At 50.8% G+C, this 12,381-nt stretch overlaps 1 protein-coding gene across 1 annotated transcript; it reads right to left on the bottom strand.

The window, feature by feature from the left end:
• Positions 1-785: 785 nt before the first annotated feature.
• Positions 786-9,935, bottom strand: SERPINF2 (serpin family F member 2). Its single transcript, XM_065418461.1, has 10 exons — positions 9,820-9,935; positions 8,499-8,562; positions 7,762-7,833; positions 6,309-6,383; positions 5,282-5,738; positions 4,787-4,930; positions 4,340-4,543; positions 3,312-3,454; positions 2,521-2,725; positions 786-1,111 (listed from the first exon to the last, which is right to left on the bottom strand). Exons 1-10 carry the CDS (start codon positions 9,933-9,935, stop codon positions 786-788), a joined length of 1,806 nt encoding a protein of 601 aa, XP_065274533.1.
• Between the last annotated feature and the right edge of the window lie 2,446 nt (positions 9,936-12,381).

The raw sequence follows: 12,381 nt of genomic DNA, 5'->3' as shown, positions 1-12,381 counted from the left end.
GTGAGTTGGAGTAAGGAGAAAGGACTGCTCACTTCTCATGAGACCCTTTAGGACCTTCCATCCTTCAGTCAAGCCCCAGTAACTCTTTTTTCCCCCAGTCTTTGCAGTTACTCCGCCTGTTTGCTGCCCTGCTATGCCCCTTTCCAGTCTCTGCCGGGTATCTCTCAAGGTGACAACTCAGCCAAACATCATCTGTTTCACTCTTTATTATTCTGCCAACATAAAAATTACTAAAAAACACTTTACAAAAGATGCCTCCAACATCCCAGGTGAAGGGCTGGTGCCAGGGATAGAAAAGAGCCCCCTCCCTTGCGCACACACCCAGCAGATCCCAGTACCCAGGGGACTGGTGCAGGAATGTTCTAGGCAGAACCTTTATTAGAAATAGTAGCTGAGACTCACATCCCAGGGAAGGCGACTGGCTGCTAATCAATTTGATTTAGCTGCTATTTGCCTATCTAGTGACAAGCAAGTCCTGCTGTTTGGCGAATGTCCTGACCAAGGAATGTGCATAAGGGGCTCAGAGGGAAGAGCAGCTTTTACACCTCTTGTCTTTGTCCAATTGCATAGAGACATTGTCAGAAGCTAATGAGTATTCAAGACAATTTGGTACCAGCACTGCTGCTCAAGAGTGGTGCTGAGGGGCTCTAGAGAGAGCCCTGCCAGAGGGGACCCACTGGGATGGGGCAGAAGGGCTTCTGATGGAAGCCCAGCCAGGAGAGAGAGACCCTGCTACAGAGGTCTCACAGGCAGCAGTCCCAGGACTCCTAGGCACTGCTCCTCCCTTATTTGGGGATACTATTTTTGATGCCATTTTTCAGATTAGGTGAGTCCTGTGGCTCTTTTTTCTGTTGGGCAGCGCTGGGGTTGGGGTTCTGGATGCTGCCCACAAAGAGTGGGATGCCTGTTGTCTCCTCAAAGATAATGAAGAGAAAGGGTTGGTTGAGGCTGAAAGTGGAGAGTGAACGAGACATCATGACACTAGTGGCAGCTGATGCCTCCACGCCATCTTCTGCAAGCTCCAGGGTGGACTGGTGCTGGATGCTGGATACAAAGAGAGGCTCATCTGTGATCTTCTGCAGGTCTGGGGCGGAAAACAACTCCCCGAGGCCTAAATAGAAATCAAATTGGGGTCAAACAGAAGCCTGTCTACTCACTAGTTCAGTGCCATGGCATGCCATTGGCTCAGACATTCATTTTATCCCTGTAGAACAGTGGTTCTCAACTTTTGTACTGGTGACACCTTTCACATAGCAAGACTCTGAGTGCGACCCCCCCCCCCCATAAATTAAAAACACTTTTTAATATATTTAACGCTATTATAAATGCTGGAGACAAAGCGGGGTTTGGGGTGGAAGCTGACAGCTCGCAACCCTCCCAGGGGTCCTGACCCCCAGTTTGAGAACCTCTCCGTAGAGGAAGCAACAATCTGTATCACTGTATTCGGTACACAACACTAGGGACTGGACAGTGCACCATACCAGATCCCATACTAGGGAATGGGCAGGCAGAGTAAGGAAAAGTGCACTCTGGCCAGATTTATCAGTCCTTCCCTGTATGGATAGCTGCAAGTGCCAAACATATGCATCTTTCATATGGACTGACCATCTATCCTAGGGCTTTATACTGCTGCCCACAGCATGGTATCTGAGCACCTTCCACAGTGCTGTCCCTAGTGGAATTCATAGAGTCTCTGGCATTTCTTCCTAAGGGGTGGGAAGCTCTGGTGGGGTATATTTTGTTTGCTGCTTGGTGTTTATTGGTTGGTTGTAGATTTTGTTTTTTGAAGGATGCTTGGGTAGGTCGGGGGCTTTGTGGTGAATGTCATTCCTGCTATGCTGGAAATGCTGTGTCCATGAGGAAGGTCCATTTCATAACCCGGTCCAGACCCTCTTAACAAAGACTGTTTTGTCCTTAGTTCTCACACACTTTGTTCTGGGCTTTGTGATCTGCATTGTCACTGAGAAGCACAGTTGTCTTAGCAGTTCATACATCCCAACATCAAGGGAAAATAAATTGAGGTCACAGGCAGGGGAAAGGTGGTCACAGCTGAGTTTGGAAGTGAGATGGAGAGCTGAAGGAGGGGAAGATAGGGAGAGACAGCTACAGGAACTGCAGTGAAGACAGGGCAGAGAAAAGGCTGGTGCTAAAAAAGCAAAGGGTGGGAACAGGGAGAAGAGTAAAGAGTTACAAGGTCTTTGAAGTATCAGGGGGTAGCCATGTTAGTCTGTATCTACAAAAACAACAAGGAGTCTGGTGGCACCTTAAAGACTAACAGATTTATTTGGGCATAAGCTTTCGTGGGTAAAAACCTCACTTCTTCAGATGCATAGCATAGCTATGGTTTTTACCCATGAAAGCTTATGCCCAAATAAATCTGTTAGTCTTTAAGGTGCCACCAGACTCCTTAAGGTCTTTGAAGTTGCCTGGAGCAAGGAGATCAGTTCTGAGCTTCAGTGCACAGATAACTGCAGTCAGCCCAACCCATTCATGCTGTGCAAACCTCATCCTGGGCATTACCTAGTTGGCTGAGGACTTGGTTGAGTTCAAGCTGGTAATCTACATGCAGTTTGGGCATCTTTACCATGGTGGGCTTCTCCTTGGGGAAGCGGCTGTGCAGCTTGTCATGGCTGAGGTTCGCCAGCACCTGGGAGACGTTCCACTTAAACTGGTTTGGGACAATGGCCACAAAACTCATGTTGCCCTTAAAGGGAAACCTGGCTACCTGGAAACAAACCAATCAGAAGAACTGGTGGAACAGGAAACAGCCAAGCAAAGACAATGAGGGCTCAGAAAGCGATTTGTCAATAGAACAATTAGCCATGGGGAGGAGGGCAGCATGGTGGGAGTGGAGTGGCTGTTTATCCCAGGGAGTCAGCGGTCAGACTGGAGCAGATAGTGCTAATGCTCAGATCCAGTATTTATCCACAAGGCAGGTGGAGACCAAAGATATGAGAAACACAAAGGCCCCCCTGTAAAATGAACTGCATTTACACTGCAGTGGCCCTGTTCTGAAGAGATCCTCCCACTTTTCATGGGAGAATTCCATCTCCATGTTGCTTCATTTCTCTCAGACTTATCCAAAACGTCCATTAGGTCCCATCTAGTCCATCATCCCATGAATTTGAGGGAAAAGATGTTACAGCCTTTCAGGGAACGAAGGCAAAGGATGTTTGAAAAGAACTTCTGTGTCCTGCGTCTGTGAACAGGTATTCCCATCTCTTCTCATAGAACGTCGATGCAGTGGGGGCATTGCAATAACAAAGGGATATTCCCGTAGCTGCCCAGCAGCACCCCAGACAGACTCTTACCTGAACCTCCAGGGGATCCAGAGTAAACCAGCTCAGGGAATATTTCTGAGCTTTCATCATCTCAACTGGAACTATGAACTGATCGTCAAGGTGGAATACATCTGGCCCAGTCTGGCTGGGGTCAAACTTATGCCTCCAAAATCCTGTCCAAAGCCATAAATTTATAATTAATCAAACCCAAACCTGAATGAAAAACAAAGGAAAGTGCCTGACAACACATCAGCAAACAGGTGAGTGATGACTGGAGCAGGGAGAAAGAAGTGCCATAGCAGGAAGAATTTTGAGTGCAGGATGTCTTTATCCTCAGGAGAGGCTGTGTGGTGCAGTGGAATGAGCCAAGGCCTAATGGCATCCCCTCTCTGTGCCTCAGTGAGGGAGAAGACTGAGGTGCTGTGGGGAGGAAGTAGAGAATGTCTGTAAGTGCAGGGTAAAGTCAGGGATGGAGAAGAGAGACAGCTGTAGAGCAGCCAGTAATGCAGGGGTTGAGGAAGGAAGCCAGCATCAGGGATAGTGCAAGGAGCTCCTGCGAGTGTACAGGCCAGGCCCCTGACAGCACAGAGGTACTCAGCCCTCAGGGAATTAGAGGAAGACCAGGCTAAGGTTGTGCTGGGCTGTAACCTGGCCACGACTTAGCAGGAGCACCTCAGAGCACCTTGCTGGGCACCTAATGAAGTGTGTGCGACCTGGCTAAGAAGAGCAAGATGATGTGCTGCCTCCCAGGGATCAGGACCAGTGAGGTGACAGGGATGCTGTGGGTTAGTTCTGGCTCCTTGGTCAGTTAACGGGTGTAGCACAGGTGAGGAAGTCAGGAGGCTGCGCTGTAATGAGATTTGAAGACAAGACTAAACAAGGGGAACTGCATACATGCAGGGGGGAGGAAGAGAGATCTAGCAAAATGGGGAAGAAATTAAAGGAGATTCCACCTGGGTACATGCAGCCACTTCACCTGGGGAAAGGACCCGGAACCCCAGCTAGTCACTGAGGGGAAGGCCTGGAAAGTGGGGACTGTGGAGTGCGTTGAAGCTCACCTTGGAAGTGGACAGCATTGAGTAGGAGCATCACAGTGCTTGCAGGGAGCTGATCCAGGAAAGTGGATATCTGCCCTTCAGTTGCCTCCTTTATCCATTTGTTTATGGCTATGAGGTCATTTTCATTGTTCCCAGACAGGGTCACAGGCTTTGCCCCATAGAATCGCTCTGAGTTCTCCAAGAATTTCTCTTTAACCTCAAACCCTGCAAGGAAGGAACTCGACATGAGGTCATCTGGCCTTGATGAAACTCACTCAGCGTGTCAGACAGTGCGGTGTGAAGCCAGATGTGCTCACCAGATAGCAGGGGCTTCCCCACAGGGAGTACTTCAGGAAACTAAGGGGTGTCACTGTTCTATCAGCACAGCTGCTTCAATCTGTGTGTGTCCCAGAGAGTTTTATTTCAGCAGCCACACCCCAACAGGAATTCCCCATTCCTGGCTCTCACCTTTCTGCAGATAGATGCGTGAAGCTACACTGAGCATGGACCCTGTGAGCTGCCTGCGAATGCTGCTCAGCAGCTGGTGGAGACAGGGCACTGATTCCAGGTGCAGCGCCTCCAGCAGGCGTTTCTCCGTCTGGTTTGCTGCTCCTTAAAAGCAATGTCAGATTTGTGTCAATATCTGAGGGGCTAAGGGGCAGGTGCTCTGACCACCTCCCTCTCTGGCTGGGCATCTGATGTCTTCCCAGAGAGACTCTGGTGGTCTGAGTGTAAGGCATTAGCGGCAATACCCAGCACCTCCTGACTGGGTCCATGCTGTCCCAGCAAGTGAAACTGAGACCAGCCTCAAGTGAGGGTAACCGTCGATAAAGCCAGAGGATTAACATTGGCGGGAGGATGCCCAGCTTAGTGTTTGCATTTTGGACATTGGCTATGGGTGCTTCTCCTAGAGGGAACATCATAGAGGGCGAAAGCTTGTGTTGTTTGAACCTAGTAATTTACCTAGTGCCAGCTGGGACAATGCCAGGGTGATGCTGAGGGGAGACAGGATCACATTGGGTTTGCTGGTCTCCATCTGGACCTCTGTCAGGAGATCGATGGTGAATTTCATCAGACCTTCTGCTAGCCTGCGTGTCTGCTCCTGAGACATGTCACAGCCTCTCTCTTGACCTTCTCCCTCCTCTTCAGAGGAATCAACTTCTTGCACCTCCAGCACCTGCTTGTGATCTCCTACTGTCCCGGTGACAAGATGGCCCCCTGAGCTTGTGAGGCCAGCCCCGGGGCTTGTGGTGCTGGTAGTGGTAGGAAGTGGCAGTGTAGGCCCATGGATGTCTTCCCAGGTGTCAGAGGTGGAATCCGACACTGCAGCATTTGGCAGGGTTGGATCCACTCCTGGCAGAAGAGTGGTGGTGGGAACAAACTGTGGATCTCCTTCTAAGGCTCCAGCCTCTTCAGAGTGCTGTAATGAAACAGAAGGAAGTTACATTGAGAGAAAGCAGGGAAACAGAGCTGCATCCTCACTCTCTTACTGGGACTGCATGTGGCTTGTCACAGGGAGGGGACAAATGGGTCCAGTTCACACTGGTAGGGAGGCAGCATGCCTAGTTAGCTGGCACAGGCTACGTGCTCTGTGATGAAGCATTGCAGGTAGTCAGTGAGAGGGAGGCTACCCAGAGGGAACTGATCAGCAATCTGAAAGATCAGCACTGTCCTGACATCTGAGCAGCTACTATTAGGGCTGCACTGAAGAACAGAGGGAACAAGTCCCCTGACAATAATAGCAACCAGATGATGACCTACACTAAAGAGGAGGATGATAAGGGACCTGTTGCAGCCAGTCCCTTCTCAAAACTTGTGTGTATTCTTTGACTATGGAGTATTAGTGCCGAGGTGGCCGGTGTGTGTTGACACAGTACATCCCAGGACAGAATATGCTGAGGTAGTGACAGCATCACCCCTTGTGCCTGGACTGCTCTGCCTGAAGCAGATCAGTCCCAGCTCTGGCCAGTGCCCCCATCCTCTCTGTTACCTGACTGGTCAGTGGTTGTGCTGAGGGATCCCACTCCGGGTTCTCTATGCTGGTGGCATTTTCCACTGCAGGGCCCTGAAGGTTGAAAGCAGTTATTCAGGATTTCACATGAGCACAAACTTGGAAAATAGAAAGTGCCTTATTCCAAAGAAAACGGGCCAAGCCGGGGTCTTCCAAGACAATCAATCACTCCTCTCTGCCTACTCTCTTCATCTGCCCTGTCTAAGTGAAAAGATGGCTTCATCTCAGCTTCCTTCAGTTAAATATCTCTGGCTAACATCCTTCTCTTGGCACGAGGAGTCTCCTGCACCCCAGTTCTGGCTCCCTTCTTGTTCAGGCCTCCCTTTGCCTCTTCCGTCTGTAGCTCCAGCATCATCCTCAACCCCGAACTCTCCTCCTCTCCACACATCTAGCACTGCAGATCTGCCTCACACCATCTCTGCAGCATTCTCTGTGGGTGTCACAGCCTCTACATCTACAATGCTGGTCACTTCTTGGACCTAGCTGGCCCTCAGTAACTCCACCTAAATGACAAAAACCCTCCCTACAGAATAGCAGGGGGAGAGGGAGAGACATACAGAGGTTTCCTTGTGTGTATTTGAACAGATCCATGTAGCACTCGGGTAACACAGGGCTGGGCACAGTGTAAAGCCAAGACAGACAGTTTCAGACACAAGCCTCTATTCTTGCTGGCCCACAGCTGGTAATTTCCTTTATTGGTTTTATGACTGAATAATTAATTCACCAGCCAATCTCTTTACACATCAATTTCTGTCCCTTATACCCAGTGATTCGCAACCAGGAGTACGCATACCCCTAGGGTACGCAGAGATCTTCCAGGGGGTACATCAACTCATCTAGATAGTTCCCTAGTTTTACAACAGGCTACATAAAAAGCACTAGCGAAGTCAGTACAAACTGAAATTTCATATAGACAATCTGCTCTATATACTATACAGTGAAACGTACGTACAATAGTTATATTCCAATTGATTTATAATTGTATGGTAAAAATGAGAAAGTAAGCAATTTTTCAGTAATAGTGTGCTATGACACTTTTGTATTTTGATGTCTGATTTTGTAAACGGGTAGTTTTTAAATAAGGTGAAACTGGGGGTACACAAGACAAATCAGACTCCTGAAAGGGGTACAGTAATCTGGAAAGGTTGAGAGCCACTGATCTACACCATATGCTGGCCTCTCACTTCAGGCTGGGATTTTCAAACCGGCATAAGGGAGTGAGGTGTCACTGAAAGTCAGTTGGAGCTGGGCTGCCTGACCATATTTGGGACGCAGTGCGTATGGCAAACTCTGCACACAGTGAAGTTGGACATCCCCATATTTTTGGCATGTGTTTGAAGGTGGCCCTGGCAGGACTAGACCAAGGTGAGCTGGTAGAGCTTTACAAATACCCCGGAGTAACCTCAACACATGGGAGCCTGTCACCGCTTACCTCAGGGCTCTCCTGCTGGGCGGCGTGGTCAGAGGGGGGAGTCTCCATCTCAAGGGCATGTGCCAAAGGAAACTGGAAGGAAATTTCCTGAGTCAGAGTTGGGGGAAAGGGAAGAGGCCCAGAGCTGGATACCAAATAGCTTCCTCTAGGTTCGGATGAGGAAATCACTCCCCTCTGGCTCACTTCCTGCCACGTCCCTCCAGACGGGGCCAGAGACTAGCACGTCCCCTGCGGTTCCCTTGGCTGACTGAAGCAGAGATGGTTCTAACCTCTTTGTAGAATGGATATAACAGAAGTGGAAGTCCCGAGGTGGGTGATGGAAATTATTAGAGAGAGACTGGAAAGATCGGGACTGTTTAGCTTAGAGAGGGAACAGGAGAGAGGCATGCAGAATAGTGGCTGAGATAGAAGATAGATTGAGCAATTCTAGATCTGCTCTCATGAGAGCAAGGAGGCAAATGGATGAAATCACAGTGCCTGATGAACTCCTGTAACTCACAGCCACTAGCGACCATTGAAGCTCAGGGGTATTTATCTGGATCATGAGCACATCCACAGTCCCATCAGACTGGATAAAGAAACTGAGGTCTATAAGCCCTTGTGTGGAGATCAGCCCTGTTCTAATCCAGCCTGCCCTGTTCCCGCCACTGCCCCCGGCTGACTGGGGTGAAGAGTGTGCTGACAGAGGAGATGTCCTGCAGGACGGGTGAAGGCAATGCTTTGTGCCTGTGGCTTACCCCTGGGCTATCGTGCAGAGTGGACAAGCAGAGCAGCAGACCCCAGAGCAGCATCGCCGTATTTCTGGAATACAAAAGCTGTCAGTGACACTCACAAGCTACTCCCTGGGTCCTCTCTGCTCCCAGGGTGCCTGCACTGTGCCTGCCCATTATTACAATGAGAACAGCAACAGATTATGAGTCCAGAGGAGAGGAAAGGAAAGCAGGATCCAGGAGGAACAGACACAAACTGCTGGGAAACCAACTCAGGGAGACAGCAGCCGGCAAGGTGAATGACGCTGAAGAGAACAGTCCCTGAAGCAGCACTGGAGTCCAGGCCCAACCCCAAGGCATTGCAGCCAGAGAGTAGACCGGGACCCAGCACTGCTCAGGAGTTTATTCTCCCTGGACACTTGCATTTCTAACCCCTCTCACCCTCATTTGGCTGGAGAGCAAATTACAGTTTCCTAATGATTCCCCCATGAAATCTGTCCCACACAACCCAGGGAGAGGCCCAGCTTCTCCACTCTCTCGCCCAGGCACACAAAGCTGAGGAGAAGGGACAGGCCCCTGGCTGATGGTCAGAGACAGTCCCAGTTCTGCTGCTGCTCTGTGCCTCCATGGGGGACAGTGAAACTGACCTGCCTTTTAGGGAGCTGCAAGGATTCAGCAGGTGCTGCCTGTAGAGGGTTGTGGGTGGAAAGTGCAATGTCAGAGCTGATCACTAGTGTTGCCCCCTCAATAGCTGGCCTGCAGCACAGAGCCCTCCCCTTCCCACCACTCACATAGTCCCCTTACAGGCAAGCACAGCCCCTCCCACTGCTACACTCTTGTTCCTGTCACTTGGGGGGCCAGGCTCCCTGTCAGTGCCTCAGGCATGGCCCTGCCCACTCGCACTGGCCTGCACCTCGCTGGGACCCGGCTCCAGCCCCAAGCACTCACCCTGGTCTAGTGGGGGTCGTTCTCCTACTCCTTGATTGGGTAAACACCCAGCACCACCCCCAAAACAGAGCTGAATTCCTGGGGGGCAGCGTCAGTTTGCCAGGGAGTCCCTAGCTTAACCTGGAAAAGCTGGGCTGCAGCCCTTCTCCCCCCATCTGCCAATCATATGTGAAGAGATTGAGGGCATTTCAACCCCCCCCCCAAAAAAAAATCCTACAGCTGGCCCCACATGCAACCCCAAACTTCAATCCAATCCCCGAGGCCCCTGGCCCTCAGCTCATTGTTGAATTCTCCACCCCCCCACCCACTAGGGCAATTTCACACTGTGGGGCCCCCTCCGGAGCAGTTCCCCCCAGTTTATTGCCAAATCCCTCCTCCCCCCAGTTCCTCTGCCCCTTACCTCGGTTTGCTAAGCATTTCTCTTGGTGCTGGCACCCTCTCTACCCAGCCGATGGCTCTGCATGGGGCGGATGAAGCCCCTTGTCCAGCCCACGCTTGCCAGGCAGTGACAGGCATGACCTTCAGCACCACCCCTTATTTGAAGATTTTTCCCTTTCAGCAAATATTGACCTTGTACATCCGGTTAAACATTTGTTCTGGGATGGAGAGAATTGGTGTTTTTCTGTGGGGCTCTAGGTCGCTGCACCCCAAGGACAGCTGTGACCCTGATTTTACCAACTTATGTTACTCCTGAAAGTCCAAGAGTAGAAGTAACAAGTGGAATCTTTTGTCTAATTGAGTCTCTCCCCCTTTCCAGATCCCCTTTGTGCCTGTAGGGGCGTGCAGACCCCTTACGCCTGGCCACAAATGGGAGAGCCAAGGTTTGGGATTTAATGGCTTTTGGGTTCCTCTCCCTGCGACTATTCCTAGAGTTTTCTGTGCGAGAAACTCCAGCTTTCTAGTCTATCTATCCCAGCCTCTCCTCCTGCTGCAGCAAACATGGGGCTGTAGCCCTTTGACACATGGCCGGGGCCCAAGTTGCTGGCTGCAGTGTGTCCAAGCAGGAAGTGGAGTGGCCTCAGCTTGGGCTGAGCTGACACCCTCTGGCCCATGCCACACATCATGAAGAGTTGGGTTTCCCCACCAGCGACAGTGTTGTGAGCCCTTGACACACACACACACACACACACACACCAGAAAAGCCCCCACTCGGACGTGGCAGGATGGTCTTGTGGGAAGGGCACGATCCTGGCTCTCTCACTGGCTCGCTATAACCTTGGCCTGAGCTTGCCCTCTGTACAGCGGAGCTAATGAGCCTCACCTGTCTCTGGGGGTGATGCGGCCTCATGCATTACTATCACTGTTGGACTAGAGTGCTGGGGGGGTGGAGAATTTGAATGGGACCATAGGGCCTGAGCCAGGGCAGTGCTAGCTGAGTCTAGGCTTAGAGCCTTCGAGTGAGGGCAGGAGGCCCGCTGCCCCCTCCCCACACACATACACCCTGGAGTAGGCCCTGGCCCCCACAGTGACTACAGGGAGAAGCCTTAAGAGTTTAGGGAGGGGAGAACAGGTGAAAACAAGACAGGCCTGAGAACTGTTACCACAAGCTGCTTTAGAGGAGGCTGATTTGGGACGGGTCAGTGTTCTGTTGGGAAGCTGCTTTGAAAGGCCAGGGAGGGGGAGAGGCGCTCTAGAACATACTGAGGTAGAAGTTGGATACAAGGGTCAGCAGCACAACCTACTCCAAGCTGGCAAGGCAGAGGGCTGCTCAACCGCACCCCTTCCGTCAGGGGAGCCTACATGAGGAGATCTGGCTTGGTTCTTTTCAAGTCACTGCTCAGAGCAGAGAAACTGTTGGCTGCAGAGTAGTCACTTTGCAACCCTCTCCGACAACCCCAACCCTGGTAATGCTGCACACCCATTTCCCCCAAACACACAGCCACACTGCACCTCCACCATCCAAATACACCCCCTGCCTTTCCCTCAAACACATAGCCACACTGCACCTCCACCATCCAGCTACACCCTCTGCCTTTCCCTCAAACACACAGCCACACTGCACCTCCACCATCCAGCTACACCCTCTGCCTTTCCCCCAAACACACAGCCACACTGCACCTCCATCATCCAAATACACCCCCTGCCTTTCCCTCAAACACATAGCCACACTGCACCTCCACCATCCAGCTACACCCTCTGCCTTTCCCCCAAACACACAGCCGCACTGCACCTCCACCATCCAGCTACACCCTCGGCCTTTCCCCCAAACACACAGCCGCACTGCACCTCCACCATCCAGCTACACCCTCGGCCTTTCCCCCAAACACACAGCCGCACTGCACCTCCACCATCCAGCTACACCCCAGGCCTTTCCCCCAAACACACACAACATGCAGCACCCATTTCCACCCATAGACTAATAGATTCCAAGGCCAGCAGGGACTGTTGTGATCATCTAGCCTGACCTCCTGTATAACACAGCCCAGATAACTGCCTCAAAATAATTCCTAGAGCAGAGCTGTTAGAAAAACATTCAATGTTGCTTTTAAAATTTGCAGTGGTGGAGAATCCACCACCAATCTTAGTAAATTGTTCCAATGCTTAATTACTCTCATTGTTAACATTTTCCACCTTATTTATAGTCTGAATTTGTCTCACTTGAACTTCCAGCCATTGGCTCATGTTAGACCTTTCTCTACTAGACTGAAGAGCCCATTGTTAAATATTTGTTCCCCATGTAGGTACTTACAGACTATAATCAAGTCAGCCCTTAATCTTCTCTTTGTGAAGTGAAATAGATTGAGCACCTTGAGTCTATCACTATCAGACATGTTCTTTAATCCTTCTTGTGGCTCTTCTCTGACCCCTTTCCAGTTTATCAATATCCTTCTTGAATTGTGGGCATCCGAACTGCACACAGGATTCCAGCAGCGGTCGCACCAGTGCCAAATACAGAGGTAAAATAACCTCTCTGCTCTTACTCAGGATTCCCGTTTAGGCATCCCAGGATCACATTAGCTCT

Source organism: Emys orbicularis, chromosome 17 (assembly GCF_028017835.1).
Source record: "Emys orbicularis isolate rEmyOrb1 chromosome 17, rEmyOrb1.hap1, whole genome shotgun sequence".
Taxonomy (NCBI): Eukaryota; Metazoa; Chordata; order Testudines; family Emydidae; genus Emys; species Emys orbicularis.
Note: the sequence above shows the minus strand (reverse complement) of the source record. Positions and strands in the feature narration are given on the sequence as shown.

Coding starts and splice junctions, on each gene's coding strand:
- SERPINF2 (XM_065418461.1), bottom strand. CDS start 9,935: ATGCCTGTCACTGCCTGGCAAGCGTGGGCTGGACAAGGGGCTTCATCC. Junction 7,834..8,498: donor CTCTGCACGATAGCCCAGGG/GTAAGCCACAGG, acceptor ATTTCCTTCCAG/TTTCCTTTGGCACATGCCCT. Junction 2,726..3,311: donor TGGATCCCCTGGAGGTTCAG/GTAAGAGTCTGT, acceptor GTTTGTTTCCAG/GTAGCCAGGTTTCCCTTTAA.